Below are 24,476 nucleotides of genomic sequence, written 5' to 3' on the forward strand. Positions count from 1 at the left end.
CAACATAAAGGATGTTTTTTTTTTCTCTCATACAAACTGATCGAGAAACTCATCGACACTCGTGTACTCAACCTCGGGGTAAAGCTCGGAAGCCTCGACTCCGAAAGAAGGGTCTATAGTGAAGGAGGTAAGATCACTCTTTACAAGTACCGTATGGATCAAACCCATCACAAAATCCATGGGAGGCTGAGTCTCTGCAAATGCAAGTGAAAATCAAAAGAAAACACTTTTAACACTTTTGACTGATTACTACTAGATATCAAAAACTGTTTTCATGGTTGAAGTTTGATCACCTTGGATGCTTTTGAGGAGTTCATCCTCTGAAACATAAGTCTTCTCTAGAGTCTTACCGATTTTTCCTTCCCACAAGGCAACCATATCGTTCTGCGACACAATGTTCTTTGGCGGGTGGATGTAGAGAATCTTGTTAAGTGTTCTCGGGTCATCAACAGCTTTCATTGTATATGCAACAATGTCTTCTTCACTGTTGATGATCGCTACAACAAAGAGAAAAAAAGGGCCACAATTTTACTACCAACACCTGAACAAGTAACTGAGTGTAACGTTAAAGGCACGTCGAGTACCTTTGCCATTGCCATTGTCATAGATGGAAACTTTGTCTCTAGGAGGAGATTTGAGCCTCAAGTGGCACTGACCCAAACTAGGAACGAAAAAACCAAAGCAACCTGTGACAACATAAGTGTAAGGAATATCTGCGGCTTCTATGGCACGCCGTATCTGAGCTTTCATGATGAATTCAGACAGCGTCGGCTCGATGGCCACCGTACGGTCCGCGTCCGTTGGCAAATTCCGACGGTAAGAATCTCTTCATGAGAAAAAAAGTTCACAAGAATCTTCTTGAGCTTTTTACAAAGGAAGGATGTATGTAAACAAGAATGAGAGTGATTATATATACAAAGAGCAAAAGCCGGACCTTAACATTTCCAGATTCTTTGATGGCGTCGATGATATTGATCTGATCAAGAATTTGGGGTCGACCAACAGCTGAAATCACGACATCAACGTGTTTGATCGCTTTCACTAAGCTCTCTCTTTGGTTTAAACTTCCCTGTTGTCACTATCAGAAGAATCATCGGACTCCAATCAACAAAGATTCAGCCCAAACACCAGATTTGTGGAACAGTTTCTGCAGCCTTAGCAGATCAATGTGAAAGAGAAAGCAGTTCAAGGGTAATTGTAAATACGCAAGGAAGTTTCGTTGGCAAAAATCTCGCCTTTACAGATTTGCTTAGAAAATGAAGAGCATGAATCGGATGTTAAACCCTTTCGGATTAAATTTAAAGAAAAATATTGATAGTCAACGTACGTAGAGTATAGTGACGCCGAGATCTTTGAAGCTCTGGACGAGTTTGGCCTTAACGGGATCGGAGAGAGAGGATTCTCTAACCAGAGCGAAAGTGGCGTGGCCGTACTTGGCGCTTCCCTCCACGATAATTTTTCCGATGTAACCTGTCACTCCGATCACCAGAATCTTGGTCGTCATCTCTTCTCTGCTACTTTTTTTTACCGGATTGGATTTTAGTTTGCAATAGAAAGGGAGTGAAAGTGGCGTGGCCGTACTCAGCCAGTACTTGTCGTTTTCATTTTTTTAATCCGACGACGGCGAGTCAAGGTGAAGTTACTAAAGTACCCTTCTCTGAGCTAACTTTGTTTTGACCAAGTGCCTCGGAAAACTATAGGCGCGATCATTTCATTACTAATTTCCTTGAACGATTTGTTTGTACACCTCATAGGCTATACAAAAATATATATATAAAAAAAATTGACACTTCCACATCTTAGATTACACACCCTCAAATTCCTTAATTTGTTACATGCATGTTCTATACTCACATTCAAATACAGAAATACTAATACTGCTAACACATTAAATTAAACCGCCATATTATACATATGACTTATATGATTAGCCGGTGATTAAACCACCAGAAAGGACGACTAATCACAATTCACACACACACACAGGTAGACATGCATGTGATTAGCCAGTGATTACATAATAGTATCATTACTGGCCCACGCTTTTGGCGATGTGAGCCACTTTGAACTGCGACACGTACTTGTTCGGCCGACCCTCTTCTTCCCTCGGCTCATTCAAGAACGCCCAGGTGCTTCTTTGCCACCTAACCAACACATCCATCAATTATTTTAGCATTTCTTAAATTTTAAACGATTATGAGATTGATATGAAGCTAGACAATATGATCAAAACTATGTATATTACCATCCACTTTTCTTGCTTTGGTTTTCATAAGGATCGTCTTCTATCTTCTCCTCTTGCGCTTGACTTTCCGCAACCTCCTGCAAACAAATTCAAAGCCTTAGTTGATTAACAAAAAACTATATATACATATATTCAAAGGATTAATTTTTGAGATCATTTAGTTTTTTTGGTGATCTAAAAGTTTGGTATTGACCTGAACTACCAACTTGGAAATGGCTTGAACATGTTCTTCTTCATTTTTCTTCTTTTCTTTCCAGAAAGCGTCGATGTCTTCTCTTGTTAGTGACTTGCACCTTTTCACTGATTTTTAAATTTTCAACTTCATCATTATTTCGGAATAAAAAACATCATATGGTTTGCTTTCGCGTGTGTGTGTGTGCAAAATTTCATATAGACTAATGCTATAGTGTTGAATCGAAAATTTGATAATCTCATATATGCATCAATTTTTGACCATGAATCCTATGTGAATTAATTACCTGAATTAGGATCCGCTGGTGGAGAGTCCCATCCTGACATTAGAGAACCCATTGCTCTTAGTCGTTGCAATTGTCTAATTAATTTTTTTCTGATAAGTATGTAGAAGACTTGGATGTCGGTGGGATAATGTGTTAACGCTCGTCTTTATATATAATGCTCCATGCAAAATAGGCAACTCGTCTAGGTATTCTTATCCACAAATAAATTAAACTTCGTTTATTATTTGAGTTGTCATTTTACGTCGGTCCAAGTTCGTATATAATGTAAGAGGAAAATCAAAGCCATCGTTATCATTTTTGTTGGCTCATAGAAACTCCAGTAAAGAGCCCACTGATTTCAGTAGCGGATTTGATTAAATTATTAAATTGATATAGGTGGAGATATTTTATCTACGGAGATATTTTAACAGTGTTTTTTCCAAGCTTATCTTGTCTCGCATGATTATTACATTAAAGATCCCATGAGGTGTATATTTCTAGAGAAATTGAGATATTTCTTACGAATTTGAGATCTCATTGAGATATTTCTTACGAATTTGAGATTAGACCGAAAAATCCGAAATTTCTAGAGAACAAAAGCGGCTATAACAAAGACACAAAATAAATCATGACAAAATATGATGTCGTAGCTTGTTTTGTCTTTAGGGAGATGGAACGATCGATGTCAAACGTAACCAGGAGATAACCTTTGATATATAATTTTAAATGGATTTTTTTTTTGTGAGAAATGTTTTAAATGGATTTTCCAATCCAAAACAGATTATCGACATAACAAATACAATTTCTTATTTTAACTTCAACTACCAATAGTAAAAAACAAAAAAAAAAGAATCATCAATACGAATCTATTCTGCTAAACATAATTAAATAATTGAATACTCGAAGAAGAATGGGAATTAGCTGACACGTGTAAGATACGTGGCAGACACATCATACATAAACATTATCTCCTTGAATTTCTTCTTCAAAGCTATAATCCACTGATGAAGAAAACTGTTTATATATTCGCTTTTTACAAAGTTGAAGGAGACGTTAAAGAGAAATTGAGATCACGAAGAAACATAGTTAGCTCTAAAAGCTATTAAACTCAAGTGTCCGGTTAATGCCACTATGCTTTGTATAAAAGATTTCTCTATTGTTTGGTTATTTATATCTTTATAAAATCGACAAGGTGACTACATACGATGACGACTGCGGTTGAGGCAATATTGGTTTAAATTGTGGCCGGTTAAGGCGAGTTTTTAAAAATTGTTCGGAACTCAAATGATAACTTATGATTCTTCTTTGTCTTTGTATGTGTTTCTCTATGAATAAGGAAAGATAAACCTTACAGATACGAAATAAAACTGATTGTTTTCTTCGAAATCAATAAATGACTGGAGAGAAGGGGAAGAAAAAAAAGAAAAAAAAAAAAAATCAGACGCAGGAAAGGAAGAAAGCCTGACAGTGAGAAAAAAAAATTAGAAGAAAATTGATTTCAGAAAAGAGCTGTTTCTTGGAGAACTTGTTGGGAATGGAAATCGAAAGAGAAAAATCTCACAGCTAAAAAGAAGCGATTTCCAAAACTCCAAAGAACAAGATTATTACAGAACACAGCTACAGTTTAATCAATGGAAGAAACATGAACTCTGGAATGTGAGTTGACACAGAAAATTGAACTCGGAATGATGAAGTTTCAAAAGATGTTACCACTTGAGAGTCTTTTATCGTCTCAATCTATGACTACTATACCCGGACCCAAAAGATGGTGGTGCACCCATATCGACCTTCAATCTTTCTGAAGGTAAAAACTTTCGAGCTTCCATATGCTTAAACATTCTTCTCGCATCTTTCTCAAACCCACCCTTTTTCAATGCCTTTATAACTTTTTCAAACTCGTTGGGTCCCATCTGTTCTTTCTTAGCTTCCAAAACCCCAAGAGCTTGTAGAGTCTTCTTCTCGTTCCCGGCAGTAGAATACATACAGCACAAGCTCACCTGGAGCTCAAATGGTGGAGCCTCTCCTAGCTGAGATATCTTAACCAGAAGCTGCTCAGCTTCCTCGATGAGCCCGAGATCAGCCATCCAGTTAACAAGCACTGTGTAAGTGATCACACCGATTTCAATCCCATCTTTCTCAAGCTGCAACAAAAGTCTCAGCGCTTTATCCAATGAGTTCCCTCCCTTATATGCTCGGATCACAAATGAAATGCACTTATCATCGGGTTTATGCCCACGCGTTCTCATTTGATCCATGCTGTTCTTCGCTTGATCCGCGTTCCCTGCTTTCGCGTAGGCTTCCACAAGTAAACTTTGTGCTTCGAAACTCGGTGATTCCTTTAAAAAATGTTCCATAGAAGTATAAATCCCTGCAGCTCCAGGAGCGTCTCCTACTTGCGCAAAAGCTCGAAGCAGAGCTATGTAAACTTCTTCTGAACACTTTATGTCTCTTGCTTCCATATCTCTCATCAACCTATCACTTAGTTTAGGCTTGCCAGCATTTACGTAGCCCATGATCATGGATGTGTAGATCTTCTTGTCTGGCCGTAAACCATAGCTCTTCAAGCTTTCAAATGCCTCGGTTGCACGCTCAAGGTTGCCTGATTTACAGTACATATGAATCAAAGCAGTCGCGGTTGAAATGTCAGGAAAGATCCCATTTTGAGACATTTTCTTTAAAACCCTCTCAACGTCGTCAGTGTGGTTCTCTTTAGCATGGATATGGATGAGTTTTGAGTAGTCCGAGATACTTGCCTTGAACGATTTCTCATCCAGGACAAGTTCTGCCACCTGTTTAAACATCAAAACCAGCACCAATTGATCAAAACACAACATGATCATCTTCCAAACGTCGGTTAGCTAGATATATACATATTCAAGTACCACCCATCTTGATAGAACAAACAACCTCAACAATCGAACTAAACAACAAAACCGATCCTATTCAAAGAACGTAAATTTATCGAGTAACAGGGCTTACAGACCAGAAATTGACAAAAATCAAAAGCTTCACTCAAACAACTGACAAAAAGTAGTGATTCATTCTGATATCAGTCAAGCCATTTTCCCAAAACCATTATGAATCAAAACTGTGAATTTCAGAAAGACGAATTTGGTAGAAGTCTAACCTTTAAGTATACGTAGGTGTTTGCTTCTCTTAACTGATTAAGTAAAGCAATCCAGTCCACACGTTGAGGCTCCAATAACTCAACCCATTCAGCAAGCAATCTTGAAGGATCATCTCCCTCCTGCAGAGACTCAAGCTTCTCCATAACAAGTTTGCATTTTCCAGTTACAGGTTTCGGCTCTCTCCAATCAGCTTCTTCCTCAGCTTCGTGAATCTTATCAGCTATCTCACCCCATTTCGGATCCGATAATTCAAGCCCGTAGATCTTGTACTTGAACTTCCCCTTTCGTTTAGGAAGAGAGATACTCCTAGGTTGGATTTCATCAGAAGCAACAGACCCTTCTTCTTCTTCCTCTACTGTTTCGGATTCCCCAATTGAGTTATCCAAATCGCGCATCTGTTCCAAGCTCTCATAAAACTCGGCGTCTTCCATTTTCTCTCGTGCCCATTTGAATCTAAGTTCTCTAAGCAAATCCCCACGGATACCGATTTCTCCAGCAAACCTACACATCTCCATCACTTCAGGAGATTGAACGTATTGCTTCATCTTCTCCTTCTTCCTCTCCTTCTCCATATCTTTCAACACTGTATTACTAACTTCCCAGATTGTACTCCATAGATCATCGCTGAACTCCGACGACGGCGAAGGTGGAGCTGATCCAACCTTGTTGAATCCGCTTCCTTGGATCTCCTCCACGACTTTCTCGACGATACGCAAAAGCATACCGTCAACCATCTTCTTGTCACAATCTGGGTAAGCTTCTGAGACTTTCCCACGCATTATCCAAACAAATCTAGAGAGGAATTCGTTTGTCGTCCCATCTTCGTCCTCGTCGTCTTCTTCCTGGTCATTTGAGTCGTCAATCTGGGAGGCACTCAACTCACTGAGTCGGGACTCGCGAGTACAGTGGAAATATCGACTGAATGGTGAAATGGGTCTATGGATATATTTCGATGGAGTAAGTTCGTCACAGCTTCTCAGATGCCGAGCAGAGTGAGAAATCGAAGATGTAATGGCGGAGAAGTGTCTACACAAAGTGGGGGTTTTTGAAGATAACAGTGAAATACGATGGATCGCTTGTCGAGAGAGAAGAAGAGATTTCATTTTCTTCGAGGGTTTAAACAGAGATGGAGATAGAACGAAAAATCTCGATAAAACCCTAGCCCTAGCTTGAGAAACCAAAAAAAAATTGAGTGAGGAAGGTTCAGGTCAAAATCACAGAAATGGAACTCGAATTAGGGTTCTCTTGCCGTTCTCGCTTCGTTAATTGGTATTTGTCAGAAAGAACCCTCAATTTTATGAAAAAAATACTCAAAACATCCGTATTTTTAAATTTCGATATTTTTACCCTATGCTCAGATCCCATATCAATTTCCCCCAGTTTTTCAAAATTTCAATACAACAAAAATGACAGAAAAACAAGGTATTTGCTGAAGAATTTTTTACTACCGTATTAAATTATAACTAAATTTTTATATGCCATGACTAATATGTACATATATGTTTGTATAACTCTCGACCAAAAAAGTATCATAGTTCATTCATGTTCAGAGTTCTATTATTCATGATAACGAAAATTATATATCACTAATCCCCATTTTTCGATTTCTTTGTATTTTCGACTAGCTGTGTGATTTTTTTCACTCAAAGGCACCATAGTTAGGCTGACCATAGTAGTATTTAAATAACAATTTATAGATTTTCTTAAACCTTTTCATTATAAGCATGTTATCTTGTTATGTGATATGATTATAGATATTTGATGTCTCATAGACAAACCATTTAACACGGTAGTCTCAGAATTTAAGACCGCAAGATGAATTACTGTAACCATTAAATGAGACTTGTTTTTTTTTTTTCTTTCGGCAAAATGAGACTTGTTTTTATCTTCAACCGTTTCAACTAATTTTAAAATGTAATAGTTCCCAAATCTTAGATGATTATTTGAATCAGTTGCTTATTAACTTATCGTTTGTAAATAGAAGTTAAATAAAGAAACTTATAGTATCTTGGTATAACTGATCAGATAAATTCAATTTCATGAAACAAAATATGTGATAAAAATACAACTATGATAAGAATCAATGCAGAGATAAGGATATTGGAATTTTATCCCCAAAGGAGATGATAATATCCCTTATGGTAATTATTCTTTTTTCAGCAATTATAAGTGGCTCTTACTAAAATGGTTTTCGTCCCAATTTGGTTTCTTCCATCACCTGAGATAAGATATTATATTCAAAGTGCACAAGAGTATCAAACCATCTACTTCAAATTATTATTCTTGTATATATATATATAATCGATGAAGAAAAGTATCAGAAATCTCCATGAAGTTTGGTACATGAGATGACATATCGAATCCGTAATTTGATGTTTAGATTTTGTGCATCAAATCGTTTATCTTTTTTCTTTTCACATCAAACCATGATTATATTTACTATTTATAATGCAGAAAAAAATATGATAATTCATCATACCAACAAATTTTTTATTACATTGTAGCTAAAGTGAATCTGACGAATTGGAGTATAAAAAACGGGATGAGATCTTAACAATGTAGCTTATTGTAGCTAGTCAAATAACACACGCAGACGGCAAAAGAAAAAAAAAAACACAAATCAACTTTGAAACAAGTTTGGTAAACGATTAATAATTTATGATCTGCTCGACTAGATAAAATGGTTCGTCGGATCGCCATAAGAGTTGGTTCCACTTAGAAAGCTTTCAACAAATTCATGGCTTTCAGGAGCATTCATGGTAGTGCTAAACTTGTAATTGTTTTCTTCACCTGAAAAGTCACCAAGGAGGCTCAAAGATCATGTGCGCTCATTGATGAGCCTTCTAACGATGGCTTTCCATTCAAAATGATCACTCATCCCGCGAATGGCCAAACCCTTAAAAGTTATGTACACAATTGCACTTTTGGCATTGAATCATCTCTCAGTGGCATCTTCTTCATCAGTTGCTTCTATGGCCACTTTCACAATCTTCAACTTGGACAGAGTGTACTGTTATTAATATCAATCATGGGCCTGTCATTCATTTATAGAGGATAAAAAGATCATAAATACGTGGAAAAGTCTGAGCATTCTAAGACTTACGGGACAGTGTACATGAACAAATAAAAAAATTGTAGTTGCAAGTATAGAAGAATCCAATCATTATGTTGCAACTCTGATTCTTCCACCTGCAAAATCAATAGCAACGTATCAAGTCACTAAATTAATTGATCATGGGGAAAAAAAATGATCTAGTATCTTAATCTTACCAAATAAAATCGTTTGATAACACTGAAAGCATCCTCAGAAGGCCACTCAGGCAATTTGTCAACAGGAGGCTCATCAACCAAAAGCGTGGAGAGAGGCTCCATGGTGGAGATGAGCTCCCTGGTGCGTCCCGAGTCACCTTTAGGTCGAGCAACAGAGACAGTCAAAGCCAAATAGTTAGGCACATCTTCATCTACATGAACCTGCAAAGGCAGGTGGGAACCGCTAGCTGGATCGTAAGCGGTCAAGGTGATGTAGTATCTGGACAGTCAATTCATCAACATGTTGTATTTCAACACGCGATGGAGCTGTAAGTTTGTACCCTGACAGACAGACCAAGAAAGATGGTTATGAACTATAAATGAAACGAACTAGACTCACCATCACTATATGTCCATATATAATATAGCTTTTTTTTTTATAATTATACACTAATTCAGTCGGAGGACTAAATGAATAGTAAAAAACAACACATTTATCTGAATTTTATTTTAGGATTATATTTGATTATTAAAAATACATGAATATTTTGAATCAAGTACTATTTTTTTTTTATAGAATTTAACAGATAATCATGAAACGCTAAATCAAATAGTATAATAGATTAATGAAGTTCTTATCTAAAACTAATGTGCAGTCATAAAATTTCTTTTCGATGAAAATATGGGGAATGATATAAATAACATGAATATATTTTGAAAATTTTAACCGTAGTATATCTACCATTAAGCATACCAATTTTCTGTCTATTGATTGATTTAACGTCGTTATTTTATAAATAAATACGTCAAAAAAAGAGTTGCCTGTTTTATATAAACAGTTGACTTCACGATACTATTCTCCCAAAAAACCATATGGACCCAAAAAAAACGTAGACCCATAAGAACATTATACTCTTTATTTTGATATATATGTAACCTGAAAACAAAACAAAATATTGGATAAATACTACAACTTGCGGAATCTATCAACTCTCGTTTCCTCCATATAAGGAGCCTATCTTGGCATTCGTTTGTATTCGTAACTTAGCATCGATCCCTTTTCTTTCTCTTATATTGTTTCCCTAAACATATATATCACATTTTTTTCGAAAAGAATTTAAAACATTCAAAAATGGCCTCAAGCTCTATGAGCTCGAGCTCATCTTGGACGTCTAAGCAGAACAAGATGTTCGAGAGGGCTTTAGCCGTTTACGATAAAGACACTCCCGACCGTTGGCAAAACGTGGCCAAAGCCGTCGGAAGTAAATCGGCCGAGGAAGTCAAAAGCCACTACGACATCCTCCTTGAAGATCTCATGAACATCGAACAAGACTTAGTCCCGTTGCCTAAATACAAAACCGTCGATGCTGGAAGTAAATCAAGAGGCATCAATGGTTTTGATTTGAGGTAAAAACATATTTTTGTCCTTTTACACTGAAACTTTTAGAATTTGTGGTCGTTTTTTTTTTGTGAACTTTATTGTGAATCTTTATAATTTTACATTCGTTTAGTGACTCTTTATTATAGTTAAATAAAAAATATGTTTAGTGAAAATCGTTTAAAAGTTTGATAAATATTGGACTAGTGTGAATTATTATTTTTGGTTAAATTATATTAATATTAAACGTTGGATCACATAATACTAATACTAAAATAATGGTTATAATAATAAGAAACATGCAACCACACGCACCATCCCTTCTATTTCCGGTATTCTCATTAAAGGGAAAGGAGTCACATGAAATCTAATCTTTCTTGTACATCATCACATGCACATTGTCCTCCATTTTGAATCTTATACATGTATGATGAGATTTTACGTATATATATATTTTTAGATTATTCGTATATGTTAGGTAAGGGGTATTTAAATATGCAAAATTGATTCTAATTTTGCTCTGATTTGTGATCAACAAAAGTGTTATTTTAGTGTCAAGTTGTTTATTAAGCAAAAAATCAGATCCTTGATTTCTTTTGTCTTCCCTTTTCTTACTCTATTATCTTTTGGACAGGTTAATGAAGAATATGAGAATCCAATGAGGCCTGTTACATTGATGTGATGACCATGCTATGTAAAGATTCAAAGGATAAATGTTTCTTCTTGCAATCTTGCTTAATGCTTACCAATCGATGATAGTGCCGTTACCTTTTTTATTGCGCTACTTATTTATTCATCAGTTTAATCTTATATATGTCATATCAAATCATGTAGCGATTGCGGTTATTTTTTTTTTAAAAAAAATTGTGTTCGATTATAGATATAAATTATTTTTCGTCAATTATGTATTCTTTTTTTTTTGGATGGTGTCTTTGTTACAATATAAACTAGTTTACATCGAGAGACATCATATGGCTTTGGCATGATATACAATAAATACTACATGTAAATAAATAAAATCATAAAATTTAAAAGAATATGAATACATCATATATCACTACAAAAAAAACATCATAATACATCATTTATTTTATTTATTTGTATTATTTATAACTGATGCAGAAGAATTTTACATCATTTAAAAAAATGATTCTGAAAGTGGTGATGCAAATACTTTATATCAGTTCTTTAATAACTGATGTAAATATTTTAAATATTTACATCAATTAGAATAATTGATATTAATATATGTCAATTGTTTTAAGTGATATTAAATTTTAGATCAGTTATTATAAATGATATTAATATTTGTATCAATTATAAATAATTGATGTTAAAAATGCTATTTTGGTATAAATTTTAATTTATTTTAAAAATTTATATAAAATCCCTTTTGTTTTTTTATTAATATAAATATATTTTGTGAACTCTCATACAATAATTAACTAGAATTATTATTAAAAATATTTTTTTTATGTCGAAGATTTTGGTTGAAGTTAATAAAATCATGAAGTTAATAAAATCATACGATTATTAACAATGATGAGTTTATTTTATAGAGGAGCAATTCTCTCTTCTCAAATTCTCCTAACCGATGTGGGACAGATAAGTTTTGACCAAATTAAATTAAATATATTAATTGTTTAATTCAGTTCTTTGTTGGCATCACTTTTTAATTGCTACAAAATTTGCATTATTTTATTCAAGTGATGCTAATATATACATCAATTATCTAATGATGTAAAATTTGGTTTTGTATCAATATTGTTCAAGTGATGTGATTTAAAATAAATTAGTATCAGTTTTATGCAATCGATGCCATATAAACTAATAATAATATCATTTATATTAACATCAGTTAATACTGTATAATTTATGTCACTTGTAAATAAACGACTCTAATTACTATCAATTATTTTTCTGATATAATTTATTTGATGCTATCAACACTTTTTTTTGTAGTGTATGGAATGGAACAGACCCCAAAAAAACGAATAAGAAACCATAAAACTGTTGCTTAATTTGGAACTCGCAAAAAATTAAAGCTCCCTCACGTCGTACTATTTTGGGCGGAACCGCCGATAACGGTGGATCGTTAAACCGTTAAATAAAACCCAAATTAACTTTTTTTTTGTTTTTCTCCTTCGCATACAAAGCACGACAAAACACGTAAACATCGTTAAGTTATATATAGACAGCTTAAATAACTTGATTACATTCTAGCTTTAAAATCACTATTTAATTTTATTTTGTAAAAAGAAAGAAGAAAAGGTTTGTCTGAGATCCGATGGCGAAAATATTGGTGGCTATGGTGTTGTCGGTGATGCTACTTGTCTCGATAAACTCGGTGGAGATTTTGGCAGAGGAGCAGCCGACGGTTGGGCAACGGATAGACTCAGCCGTGACAGGAGTCACCAATGCATTCAATGAACACGGCGGCTCCGATGCCGTCAAAACTATTTCCTCCTCCGCAAAGTCCGTTTACGGTTGGTTTGGTGATAAAGCCAAGTATGTCTTCGATTCTCTATAATTTTTTCTTACTTTTGGGTATAATTAATACGTTAGAATAGTTGAGATTATTATAGCGATTTCGATATTCCGTAGTTCTTGTTTCTCCAAAAGCTGAATTTGTATTCTATCCAAAAAAACTGAATTTATATTATATATTAACATGAAAATGCTACTAATAACGAAAATCCGCCAGATAGTATACTTTCTATATTTAAAAAGTGCGCAAAATTGGCAACTTTCAATCCCATCAATAATAAATAATCTCTGTATGTAAATGTTAAACGGTCTGAATCTAAACATTTTATAATATCCTTAATTCTTGTATTCTAAAGGGAAGAAATCACAAACATTAATATGATTTTGTTCCGATATATTTATTAAACTCCATAATTACTATATATATATATTTTTGGTTAAAGATATTTACTATATACTTTCTTCTCTGTTGTAGGGAATTGGGAATCCACTTCTGAAAAGAGGAAGGAACAAGTAAATGTCTTTTTTTAGGAAAAAGAGAAGAAACGACTAAGGGTTTTCTGAGAGTGTGCAAAAGAGCTGGGATCAGACCAATTTACAAAGAAAAAACCTTGACCTTTCTGTAACTGATTTTATTTATTTAATCTTCAGTGTTTAAATATCATAACGCAATATATATCCCTATAAAGTTTAAACGTATCGTAAATATATTTTTCTCAATTCATCTCTGATGCGTTTTTAAGCATTTGTGTGTGTGTTTCACATGGATGATGGCCCAATTGTTATAATTAATCGTCCCATTTATAACAACCCAATACCAAGCCCATTAATGAACAAGGTATAGGAGGACCGAAGTGATGATTGTGTGTTGGTGGATGCACCCAAAAGCTCAACCGTAAGATGCAGACCAGTTATCGACCACTTAATCCCATGGCTCAGAGGTTGCCCACGTAAAGATCCAATAAAAAGATTACACGTGGCATGATCTGAGCTCCGCAAAACCGACCTTCACCTTAAACTCTGCGCCTCTTCCCCAGAGTTGTGAGAGATATAGCGGTCCCAACTCTCGGCTTCACACGCACGCCTCACTCGGCACGTGCCGCCTTTGCTGACTTGGTGTAAAGCGCGACGTGGCGGGCACAGATACATGGGCTATAGTTAAGCACCAATTGTAGGCGATGAGTTGGCATGACACGTGTCGAATTCTCACAATCGGTGGGCTCCTTTTGGCATTTCCTCTCTCCCTTTCTCGCTCTACACAACTAGTCCTTCGAGGAGTTACAGTTTCTCTCTCTTGCTCTCTCTCTCTTCTATTTTTTTTCTCTTCTTCTTTTGGTATTTTTTTTTCAAAATCTTGTTGTTTTGAATTTTTTTTCTACTTTGATGGAGTTGGAGCCTATTTCGAGCTGCTGTTCGTCGTCGTCCCCATCGGTTCCGTCGTCTTCGTCGTCGGGGGAAGAAGCGGCGGACATGACGGAGCTGGAGGCGGCGGAGGCATTGGCGGATTTGGCGCAGCTTGCGATAATGCGAGAGCAGGTTTTCGAATCCGCGGCGAGTTGGGGGAGCAAAGGTAAACGAGTGAGGAAGCGAGTCAAGACCGAGTCTCCTCCGTGTGACTCGCGTTTGAAACCGGCTGACTCGGAAACATTACCTACTCTGGATCTCGCTGAGGTCCCGTCTCTTCGCTTTACTGTTTTCAAATATTTGGATTTCTCACTCTCTCTCTGCTTCTGTATTTACAAGTGCGAAACTACTATATATATATATATATTTCGTATGTTTAGATCCAAATAATCGTTTTCCGAATAGCCAGAAGAAAAGTATTTGTGATTACACTGATTAGGTGAAGAACATGATACAATTAGTTTTGTCATTATATATCGCATGATTACACTGGTTAGGTGGATAACATGATACGCTGATTAGGTACAATTACTGATGTCATAAACTTTTACATGATTTAGAAGATTTCTCTGTTTGAAGGAGCTCTTTTGGTCATTTTACCAAGTTAAGCTATTGGTAAAACAACCTGATGAACAGATTTTTTGCTGGAAAATTGTTAGTAAAGATGTTTCTGTAACAGGGACGGGCAGTGAAAGACGAGGAAGACGAAGTTCAACCAATTACCAGGGAAGTAACTAAAGTCCCGGTTAAAACTGAAGTAACTGATGAAATACCTAAGCCAAACATTGCTTCGACCCTAAGGTGTAGATCAAGTGGCTGTGGCCGATCAAGGCAGAATTTAAGTGAGGTATTACTATTATAATTAGTCCAAAAGTTTTATCTTCTTAGTTCCATTTGTGGCTCCTTTTTTTAAGAGCTTATGATGCTACTACTACTCTCCAGGCTGAAAGAGAAGAACGTAGAATCCGAAGAATACTAGCTAACAGAGAATCTGCGAGGCAGACAATTCGGCGAAGACAGGTATAGTTAAACATACCCTGTAGACTGAGTTTGGTTTTACTGATGCCGGTTATGCTTAGTCCTTTTGAACCTGCAAGGTCCATATTCGGCAAGTTAGCTGCATAATAAACTAGTATAATAATCTAATTCAGTATATATCCAGGCAATGTGCGAGGAGTTGAGTAAAAAAGCAGCTGATCTAACATATGAGAATGAGAATCTGAGAAGGGTATGTAAATTAAAACCATTCAATTTACATTTCCAGCTAGCAATACTGAACCTTTGAGACGGTTGTAGCTAATGACATTTCTACTGGCAGGAAAAAGATTGGGCTTTGAAAGAGTTTCAGTCTTTGGAGACGATTAACAAGCATCTAAAAGAACAGGTGACACAATCTGTCAAACACCATATCATTAGCAGGGAGCACTATTGTTTCGCAGTGCCATATCTCATGTGCCATCTGCTTTTACAGGTATCGAAGTCAGCAAAACTCGATACAAAAGAACCTGAAGAATCGCCCAAGCCATCACAAGTTGAAATGTCTACATCATCTACTCCCTTTTACTTCTACAACCAGAATCCATATCAGCTTTTCTGCTGGCCTCATGTTACTCAATCATCAAATCCAGTTATCTCACCACTTGAAACCCAAAACGGTTTCGCAGCACCATTCACCACCGTTGGAGGAGCTTCTGCTAAAACTATGACCTCGCAGGAGCATGGAAATCCTGCAGATGACAATGGGCAAAAAACTCATTTTTACGTCGTGCCATGCCCTTGGTTTCTCCCTGCTCCTGATCAGAGTAATGGTGTTCCCTTCGCGTTCCAAGATCCACAAAGAGTCATTCCTTCAAACGGTCACCATATTGATGATTCTTCTGCAAACTCCGTTGAGGTCAAGAAAAGTCTGCCGTCCCATTTACAAACTAGAATCAAAGAAGAGGACTCTGGTTCACCCGAAGCCAGACCTTTGTATGATCTCAATGAATCGGCAACTGAAGTCCTCTCAGAAGGAGGAGATGGTTTTCCTGTAACGCAACAAGCTTATAGTTTCAAGCATGAAGATGTTTCTGACTCACCTAATGGAGTCACGGCGATGCAACCTGGTCATCATGTTTTGATTTCTCTACCGGGGAAGAAGCATGGCTCTCTGGCTGCAGCTGAAGCCAGAAGGAGACGGAAAGAGCTCACGAGGCTCAAGAACCTCCATGGCCGTCAATGTCGGATGCAAGTATAACAACATTACCCATAGATTTATCAGCTTACAAGTTGCAAACACTTAAGGTACTTCATGATCCCTTTGTTTTTTGTCCGGGGCATATTCCACATTGTTTCGGCTTTCTTTATTAAACACCAAAGTCAAAGAGTACTCAATACTCATCCAACAAACAAAGTTGGATTATTATTATACTCATCCAAGATTAGTGTTCGAGAGTTTTGGGTTTTTTTTTTCTCGCAAGGAAAGAGCATGTTGTACCATTATAAGAAATTGGCATAAGTTAAGAATGCCATTTTTGTAAGATCATCCAGAATGGAATTTGCTTGCTTCTCACTGGAAGTTACGGTTCCGGTTTCGATCAGTTCTATAAATGTTGTCGGGGTTTGTTCCCTTTTTTTTCTACGCCAGAATATAAAAAAGGTTTTGGATTGAATTCAACCTTAATTTATTTATCCTGATCAAATGATTAAGATATTAAAAGTATGGAACATCTTGGGACTACATTTATCTCTGAGGTCTCCGGTTTTGTTTAGCAACCAAACCAAGTGAAGCAATCTCTTGACAACGAACGATCCCAGCAGCTCCGCCATAACACAACAATCTCTCACTTCCTTTATTCATGTTCCACCGCACTCGGTGCATCGCCACCATTTTAGGCGGGAACACTTCCGCTTTCACTCCGCTGCTACTACTGTTGCTTGCTTCCTTTCTTCTTCTTCCTTCTTCTTCTTCATCGCCATCTTCTTGAACACAGACCAATGCTCCTCTGTTCTCGTCCTCTTCTATTGTGTTCTCTCCTATCTTCGCCTTTATTTTTGATCTTTTTTTGTTTTTTGTTCCCTCAGTTTCACACTCTAACCCCGGGTCCTCATCGTGTGCAAAAGCTGCGATAACGTAAAGTAATTAATTCATCGATTTAATCGAAACCAGTCTGAGATAAGGATTATTAAACATCTATCATAGAGTTTTAAACTGACCTAGAGGCTGAACATCTGAAACGGGAGATGCGTATCGCTTGGGAGTTTCATTCACAAGGGATCGAAGACATCTTTGTTTTTCACCACCGGTCTCACTGACCGGCTTCTTCAAGAATATCGGTATGTTGGGCAATGGACTATGCACTGTAAATGTGGAATCATTCATTGTGAATCGTCCACAGAGGAAGTGCGGAGTCCGATTTCTCGAGTCTTTTTCCACTGCTTTGGTCGTTAGCTGTGTAAGCCCGACAAGACAGAAAAAAACATCTTAAAATATAACAAAACAGTAGAGATGAAGTAATAAATGTAGTGAAAAATCAATGACTTAATAAACAGACCTCGAAATGGAAAACGGACCCATCTGCAGTGCAATAAGCTGCCATGCCTGATGAAGTTCCATATTAGAGATTCAGCGAATGGTGCGATAAGGTGAAGCTTTGAGATAATAGGTGTCGGTGACTTTGTTGTTTTGAAGAAAATTGACCTGTTAGACGTGATACTCGAATACTCCAGATGGGAAAAGATGAACAGTTATAAACACTGAAGCCTTGCTGTTTTGAGTTACGATAAGGCTTTCCTGTTGCCGGAACATCATACGCAACCTTCACCAGGCTTAGGATTCTTATTGTTCCATCTTCAAAGGACAATAAGACGCATCTGCAGAAAATTTGAAATCCCAAAGTTGGTTTAATCAGGACTTCAAATGATGGATCTAGAGACTGCAATCAACTGAGCATAGAGAAACAATTAGTACTTTGGGTCTTGTAACCAATCGATGCTGTAAATAAATCTTGGTACTGGGTGCAATTCCCATAATGGACGGAATGGATCACTGCAGAAAAACCATAAGAAGGAAGCTATACGATATGGCTTGAAGTAACGCAATAGAAACTTTAAAGAGGACTGTCTTGAGTTTTGATTACATAACCATCGAAGTTTAAAGAAAAGCGATGCGAAGCTGAGATTAATGAAGTGTACCGTAGGTCCCAGAACTTCAGTCCTGCATGTCCAGCAGTAGCTACTACGTTTGCACTTTCCGGATCACTGGAGTTTTGTCAGAAATTACTTTGATTAATAAGTGAATCCTCACACAGAAAACGAGAATTACTGATCTTATGGGTGTGATTTCATTCATTTAACTGACCTATCTACAGGAGCCCATGCAACTGCCCTAATAGGAGCTGTATCTGCGCTGAAGACAAGTAAAGGTCTTGTATCTGCACAGAATTGAAAAGCAAAATGTGAAATCAAGAGATCAGTCTCTAAGCACAATGTGGAAACAAACTATCTGGAATAGGGAAAAACATGTCAGGTTGCAATACCTTCTGAAGATTTAGTTGTTGAAAACTTCCAAAGAGCAACCTGATGCAAGATAACAAAACAAAGAGAGTCAAAGCAATTAAGCATTGAAATTCTTCTTCCTGAATACATTTACACATATCAAAGAAAAAAAAACATAAAATTATAACGGAGATGGTGAAGAAAGTGAAAATAATTGAATAATTACCGTGCCATCGTGGCAACCAGCGAGTAAGAAATCAGGGTTCCCAAAAGCCGACCATTCAACTGTCAAAGGAATACTGTACGATAACAAATGACCATATCAGGAGGAGAAAGCCAATGGAGACGGATATTGAGAAAATAAGAAAAGGGAAATTAATTATATGCTTTATGTGCGCTACTCTGAAAACACAAAAAAACTGCTCTTTTTTTCCATTCATCCGGGCAAGCAAAATGTAAGATATCTACTAACCTCTGTGTATCACCGCACTTCAAGTTCGAACATTTGAAAATGGGAGCCAGTTTCACAAAACGAGGATCAGTCGCATCTTTCTTTGAAGATAAATATACAGCTGAAATTGCCTGAGGCATTGGAACATCCCACCTGCATACAGTTGTTCATCATTATTGCATATTGCAAAATATGATTAAAGAAACTAGATACACGATATCTCAGTGCCGTTGAAAACAAAGACAATGCATTAGGAGGAAAAAGAAGAAAGAGAAGTAGCTAACTTACACTTCCAGAGATCCATTCCCCAGCAAGACAGCTAAATATCCCATTCTATGCTTATTAAGAGAATCATCTGCAGATGAGGGACGCCATTTCATATCCCAGGCAACCTTTCCATTGTGGGCTAGGCATAAGACAACCCTTGGAAGAGAAATGTCTTCAGAGACATCTGAGGATAGTTCGCCTGGTACGTTTCCAAGAGCTTCACTACCTTCTGATAGCACGGGTTTACAAGTTTCTTCAGTATGTTGGGTTTTCTGTCTCTTTCTCCGTACGGGAAGTTTGATATTGGCATTTTCTGAAGACAACACTTGTTCTGAGCTTTCATTGTTGCTTTTAGTTTCTGTCACTGAGGTTTCTCGTAGACTCCGAAGAGGAGTTTCGGGAGCAACTGACTCTTCCGGATACCGAACAGACAAAGCTTCAACGTATAGAACGTCACCATCAAGCTGCTCAATAGGAAGCTCAGAAGTAATCTTCTTTCTAGGTCTTCCTCTTGGTTTCTTAGGCTCTGTTGTCTCTATTGGATGCTTTCTAGGCCTGCCTCTCGGTTTTTTAGGTTCTGTTTTATTAGTTGTTTCATCGGATGGTTTCTTTTGAGACTTTGGTGTCAACTTCTGAGTCTTCGCTGATATCTGGGCGCTATCCTTCTCACATGTAGTATTTAGAATGCACCATATCTGAATAATTCCTCTGCCTGAAAGTACAACGCCTATCTTGTGACTGTATGATTCAGGCGGATGAGTAGCAACCGCCATAAACTGCAACAGTAAAAACTCATAACAATGAAAAAACCTAAGATTTCCCAATTCTATAAAGTATCAAAAAACAGAAAATATGACCTAATCACCTCACATTTTGCTTGAGCATCTGGATTTCCATGAACTCTGGGACACCACTCCAATCCCCAAACAGAGCCTCCAACATGCATAACAAAATCCTTGCTGCAGAGGTGAATAAATAATCATCGTATAAACGATCATGACTAGAAAAAACCACGTTGATAATTCAAAATACAAGGGCAGATATACATATATACACAAGCAAGCACTGTCAATATGCTAACTAGCCAATTATCAACTTAGTCCTGGTTCACACCCGCTTATTTCAACCACTAAACTCAATAAGCGGCTTCATAATTTTGAACCAAAGAATTAGCATGACCTGTGAATATTCATTTTTCGAACGGGGAAAAACCTGTGATCATCTTCTACCGTCAAGATTAATCGTATGCATTCTCTAATTCCAAGCGATGCATCATTATTACTAGCTAGCGGAACCCGTTGAACAATTAATATTAAATACAGCTCATATAAATTTCCATTTTTACCTGGGTTCTGATGATTCATCTTCATGTATATTCACCTGCACCAATAAGAATACTGATATAAGAAAAAAACAATATCGTCGAAGCAATTTAAGAAGTAAAGGTAAGGATTAAGGTCGAAAAAATAATATATTTGTGTAAAGATATGACACACCTTAGGAGCTCGAGCTGAAGAAAACTGAGGCAAAGTCTGAGTTTTTATATCCTTTGGTTCACAGCTTTTTCCAGCCTCGTTATAGAATCCAACATTTTTTGGTTCATAAGTAAAATGCCTCCATTGCCTAGATAGATGAGATTAGATTTATGAGTAATTGGAATCAGCGATTACAGAGTATTGTAACTGCCACACTGAGAAACCTTTTGTAATTCTCAAATTGGTATCATTCTTGAAACAAAAACCTTTTATATGAATAGATAATTTACTCTTTACATACCTCAAGAATGTAACAGATGATGATAGTCTATTGATATCAGTGTTATCAACAACAGTAGCAGCTTCACCACATAGATCACTTATCGATTCCACTGCCTTCAAGTGATTCTCAGCAGAATAATCAAACAGTGATATTTTACATCCTTCTTCACCAGTTCCCGATGGCGCTTCTTCATTCATTGATCCGTTTTTATTTGTTTATCAAACTCCTTCGCCAAAAATTAGGGAAGCACAATTAGCATATCGATCGCCGGAGACAAAGCAGATACAGAAAAAAAGAGCTAGGGTTTAAAAGCTTAGCAACAGCAAAGTTGCATCTAAAGAATCAGGAATTTTGAAATATTGAAAAGAGATCTAGAAGGACTGAGGAGAAAGGGAATTTTTTTTTTTTTTTTTTTGGTGGGAAGACGAGGAACAGAACTTACCGGCGATAGAACGATGGTTGCGGCGAAAGCGAGCACAACTCTTTGGATACTTTTTCCTCCCGTCCACAGATCGACCTGTGACGACTGAAATTTAGTATTTACAATTACAAGCTTTTTAAGACTTGGGCCGTTATTGGGCCTCCAGATATTCCCGCCCAAAAAGCCATCTGATCAATCGATTCACAAACTCTGCGAACGCAAATATTCCAAGCAGAAGAATTTAAGTTCAACATGGGGATCATAAAGGAGACCACTTCAATAATAAAGGGCTTCAGAGTTCAGATGAATCCTAGTAGATTTAAGTTCAACGTCGATGTTGCCTTTATGAAAACTTGTGCAAGAATAACAGTTTCTTTTTCTTTTTTAACATCTAAATCTTTATTTATATATATAGAATCCAAGAATAAAAGTTACAGACTCTTGACTTGACTAACACAAAACATATTCCCTACTCCTTCAGCTTTGGGTCTCAAAGAACCCAGACTTCAAAAAGCTCCTTTTTATTCCTCTCCCAGACTTTTTTTTACTAGACTGAAGCCGAAGACCGGAACAAGAACTCAAATAAGCCATCCAAACAGCCACGAACAAAGACAGCTAAGTTTGAGACCAGCTACGATTGTCCCCAAGCACTGTTAAAAAAGAGTAATACAAGGATAGCGTTAAAAAAACAACGTAGCATGTAAATTCATGTTGATATATCATGCTTCTTGAAATGGGTCAAAAGATTCAAGAAAAGGGTTTAAGCCCAACCAAGCCTCAGAGATTTATGCATAGCCAATACAAGGAGGAAAACTGAGAGAATGTATGATAAAAATCTGTAAGACTAATCAACTTAACATCGATCCAGGCAATGCAAGACAGTCTCACTATCTATGAGATCATTGTGTAAGAACAGCAGTCGTTTCAAGGAACTACTTTTTGTCACACATGACATGTAAGCTCATTATCAATGCAACTATATCAACCATTCCACAAATCTTTGGACAGAGCACAGGTATTAATCTTAAGAGATACGAACCAAAACCGATTAGTGATCAAATAATCCATCTACCTAAGCACACCCACTCTCCCCAGTCCCACTAAGGAAAACGGAAAGCTAAGTAAAGCAAGAGACCAAGTTTTGCACTCCTCCGAGCACTAAGAAAAAACAAGCAATACTTACCCGATACTGAACACGCTAAGAGGATCCAGTTGCGACAGTTGTTGCTGCTGATGTACTTGTTGAATGGCCGCAGCTCGGGCAGCAACAGAATTCGTTGGTGTGCCTTTAGCTTCAATGAGCCGCCACATGTACCACGAAGCCACTGACCTGTAAGGTCGCCACTTGACACAAAGCTGCTCCATCTGCGATGGCCGAGGCAGTTCCTCTAAGTTATACAGCATCTGCACGCCTTTCCTGACACCGAGGTCGTTGATCGGCAAAACATCTGGTCGATGAAGAGAATTTATCATGAACATATGAACAGACCATGACCCAATCCCGTTAACCATCGTTAGCATCGTGAACAAAGACTTATCATCCATGTTCAAAATCGCAGAATCCGACAAGATCCCGTTTTGATACTTTCTAGCGAGATCGTGGAGGTAGCTCGCCTTCCGTCCCGAGACGCCGATTTGACGAAGCTGTTGAGGGTTTAAGGCTAGGACGGTCTCTGGAACGACGAAGTTCTCGCCGCCGCAGAGAGCAACGAATCGTGTGTAGATGGAATTTCCGGCCTTTGCGGCAAGCTGCTGGTAGAGAATGCTGCGTATCAGAGCTAAGAACGGAGTCGGAAAGGACTCGAACGTCGGCGGAGGATAAACGTCGATTAACGCGGCGAGCAACGGATCCGCATTCCGGAGATGGTGAATCGCTACCTCGAGCTCGCCTTCGCTTGTGAGAGGCCGAGCCTGGATCCTCGGCACGGTTATAGCGCGTGATTGCGACAATCTACCCTTAGCGGCGGGTTTTCCAGGCGTTGTCTCTGAGGGGATATCCTCCGCCTTACAGTCTTCACCATGAGGAGTCGATTCCTCGCCGGCGTCTCCGTCGATTGTAAGCTTTCGGATTTTTCGAGGACGAAGAGGGATTTTGGAAGGAGGAGACGACACATTGCCTAATTCTGTGATCCGTTGGGCGTCGATGGTGGTAGATGAAACGATATCGCCGGAAAATCCGGCTGAGTGGATACCTACGTCGCTAGATTCCGGCGGAATTAGGTTATGGGTTTCGGATTGAGGCGATTGTGGTTGGCTTTGGGTATGAGCCGACGACGGTTGAGAAGGAGATTGTTCGCCCATGTGGAAATCAAAATCAAAAGGATCAATTTTGGGTTTGGGGTCACTCCAGAAACAGAGAATCGAACGCCTAATCGGAGAATAACTACGGCTGCTACTTCTCCACTACTTGTTCTCCGAGTGAAGTCGCTACGTCTCGGGAGAGGAAGAAAATGAGTCGGGTCCGACGCTGTCTCTTTTCAAACGCGAATTTGATTAGAGTGGTTTTCACGCTCCGATGACCAGTATACGTGCTTTTAGGCCAATAATTCTGGGCCCTTTTAAAACCCAAATACGATTCTCTAAATTGTTTAATAGTTCAAAGTAGGCCCATGAGTCCAACTATAAATCAATTATCTTGGTAAATTCATACATTGCATTAATCTATTTTATTTAATCTATACTATTAAAAGGAAAAATATCCAAACAAAATTTATTTAGTTTTCTACTATTCTATTTTTGGATCTACTGTTGTCA

At 37.5% G+C, this 24,476-nt stretch overlaps 9 protein-coding genes across 11 annotated transcripts; 3 read left to right on the forward strand and 6 right to left on the reverse strand.

The window, feature by feature from the left end:
• Positions 1 to 4: 4 nt before the first annotated feature.
• Positions 5 to 1,528, reverse strand: LOC18992970 (isoflavone reductase homolog P3). Its single transcript, XM_024152381.1, is given in 6 exon segments — positions 5 to 194; positions 294 to 497; positions 585 to 798; positions 800 to 826; positions 935 to 1,069; positions 1,328 to 1,528. Coding segments are annotated over 6 exon segments (924 nt in total). The 5' UTR covers positions 1,505 to 1,528; the 3' UTR covers positions 5 to 27.
• Positions 1,529 to 1,799: 271 nt separating this feature from the next.
• On the reverse strand, positions 1,800 to 2,955 carry LOC18992971. Its single transcript, XM_006416432.2, has 4 exons — positions 2,725 to 2,955; positions 2,439 to 2,545; positions 2,246 to 2,322; positions 1,800 to 2,144 (listed from the first exon to the last, which is right to left on the reverse strand). The coding sequence occupies exons 1-4, from the start codon at positions 2,774 to 2,776 to the stop codon at positions 2,030 to 2,032; spliced, it is 351 nt and encodes a 116-aa protein (XP_006416495.1). The 5' UTR covers positions 2,777 to 2,955; the 3' UTR covers positions 1,800 to 2,029.
• Positions 2,956 to 4,182: 1,227 nt separating this feature from the next.
• LOC18992972 (protein NUCLEAR FUSION DEFECTIVE 5, mitochondrial) lies at positions 4,183 to 7,033 on the reverse strand. The gene is made up of 2 exons (XM_006416433.2): positions 5,831 to 7,033; positions 4,183 to 5,492 (listed from the first exon to the last, which is right to left on the reverse strand). The coding sequence occupies exons 1-2, from the start codon at positions 6,932 to 6,934 to the stop codon at positions 4,428 to 4,430; spliced, it is 2,169 nt and encodes a 722-aa protein (XP_006416496.1). The 5' UTR covers positions 6,935 to 7,033; the 3' UTR covers positions 4,183 to 4,427.
• A 1,469-nt stretch (positions 7,034 to 8,502) lies between these two features.
• On the reverse strand, positions 8,503 to 9,825 carry LOC18992973 (UPF0725 protein At1g19060). Its single transcript, XM_024152287.1, is given in 4 exon segments — positions 8,503 to 8,841; positions 8,940 to 9,020; positions 9,102 to 9,360; positions 9,809 to 9,825. Coding segments are annotated over 4 exon segments (696 nt in total).
• A 290-nt stretch (positions 9,826 to 10,115) lies between these two features.
• On the forward strand, positions 10,116 to 11,295 carry LOC18992974 (protein RADIALIS-like 5). The gene is made up of 2 exons (XM_006416435.2): positions 10,116 to 10,487; positions 11,093 to 11,295. Exons 1-2 carry the CDS (start codon positions 10,213 to 10,215, stop codon positions 11,118 to 11,120), a joined length of 303 nt encoding a protein of 100 aa, XP_006416498.1. The 5' UTR covers positions 10,116 to 10,212; the 3' UTR covers positions 11,121 to 11,295.
• Positions 11,296 to 12,745: 1,450 nt separating this feature from the next.
• LOC18992975 lies at positions 12,746 to 13,536 on the forward strand. Its single transcript, XM_006416436.2, has 2 exons — positions 12,746 to 12,966; positions 13,421 to 13,536. Exons 1-2 carry the CDS (start codon positions 12,746 to 12,748, stop codon positions 13,440 to 13,442), a joined length of 243 nt encoding a protein of 80 aa, XP_006416499.1. The 3' UTR covers positions 13,443 to 13,536.
• Positions 13,537 to 14,218: 682 nt separating this feature from the next.
• Positions 14,219 to 16,907, forward strand: LOC18992976 (light-inducible protein CPRF2). Its single transcript, XM_006416437.2, has 6 exons — positions 14,219 to 14,616; positions 15,029 to 15,196; positions 15,292 to 15,369; positions 15,512 to 15,577; positions 15,668 to 15,733; positions 15,821 to 16,907. The coding sequence occupies exons 1-6, from the start codon at positions 14,329 to 14,331 to the stop codon at positions 16,583 to 16,585; spliced, it is 1,431 nt and encodes a 476-aa protein (XP_006416500.2). The 5' UTR covers positions 14,219 to 14,328; the 3' UTR covers positions 16,586 to 16,907.
• An 81-nt stretch (positions 16,908 to 16,988) lies between these two features.
• On the reverse strand, positions 16,989 to 21,808 carry LOC18992977. Of its 3 annotated transcripts, XM_024153105.1 has the most exons (16): positions 21,744 to 21,808; positions 21,320 to 21,527; positions 21,040 to 21,166; positions 20,889 to 20,923; positions 20,409 to 20,502; positions 19,565 to 20,319; positions 19,298 to 19,429; positions 19,052 to 19,124; positions 18,867 to 18,906; positions 18,689 to 18,761; positions 18,523 to 18,588; positions 18,299 to 18,376; positions 18,029 to 18,201; positions 17,883 to 17,929; positions 17,545 to 17,779; positions 16,989 to 17,451 (listed from the first exon to the last, which is right to left on the reverse strand). In XM_024153105.1, exons 2-16 carry the CDS (start codon positions 21,496 to 21,498, stop codon positions 17,072 to 17,074), a joined length of 2,487 nt encoding a protein of 828 aa, XP_024008873.1. In that variant the 5' UTR covers positions 21,499 to 21,527; positions 21,744 to 21,808; the 3' UTR covers positions 16,989 to 17,071. The 3 variants fall into 3 exon arrangements, with proteins under 3 accessions (XP_024008873.1, XP_024008874.1, XP_006416501.1); XM_024153106.1 differs by lacking the exon at positions 21,744 to 21,808 and having other exon boundaries at positions 20,414 to 20,502; positions 21,320 to 21,722; XM_006416438.2 differs by lacking the exon at positions 21,744 to 21,808 and having other exon boundaries at positions 21,320 to 21,722.
• Positions 21,809 to 22,102: 294 nt separating this feature from the next.
• LOC18992978 (DNA-3-methyladenine glycosylase 1) lies at positions 22,103 to 24,190 on the reverse strand. The gene is made up of 2 exons (XM_006416439.2): positions 22,906 to 24,190; positions 22,103 to 22,372 (listed from the first exon to the last, which is right to left on the reverse strand). The coding sequence occupies exons 1-2, from the start codon at positions 24,021 to 24,023 to the stop codon at positions 22,354 to 22,356; spliced, it is 1,137 nt and encodes a 378-aa protein (XP_006416502.1). The 5' UTR covers positions 24,024 to 24,190; the 3' UTR covers positions 22,103 to 22,353.
• Between the last annotated feature and the right edge of the window lie 286 nt (positions 24,191 to 24,476).

This window comes from Eutrema salsugineum, unplaced genomic scaffold (genome assembly GCF_000478725.1).
Source record: "Eutrema salsugineum unplaced genomic scaffold, Eutsalg1_0 scaffold_5, whole genome shotgun sequence".
Taxonomy (NCBI): Eukaryota; Viridiplantae; Streptophyta; class Magnoliopsida; order Brassicales; family Brassicaceae; genus Eutrema; species Eutrema salsugineum.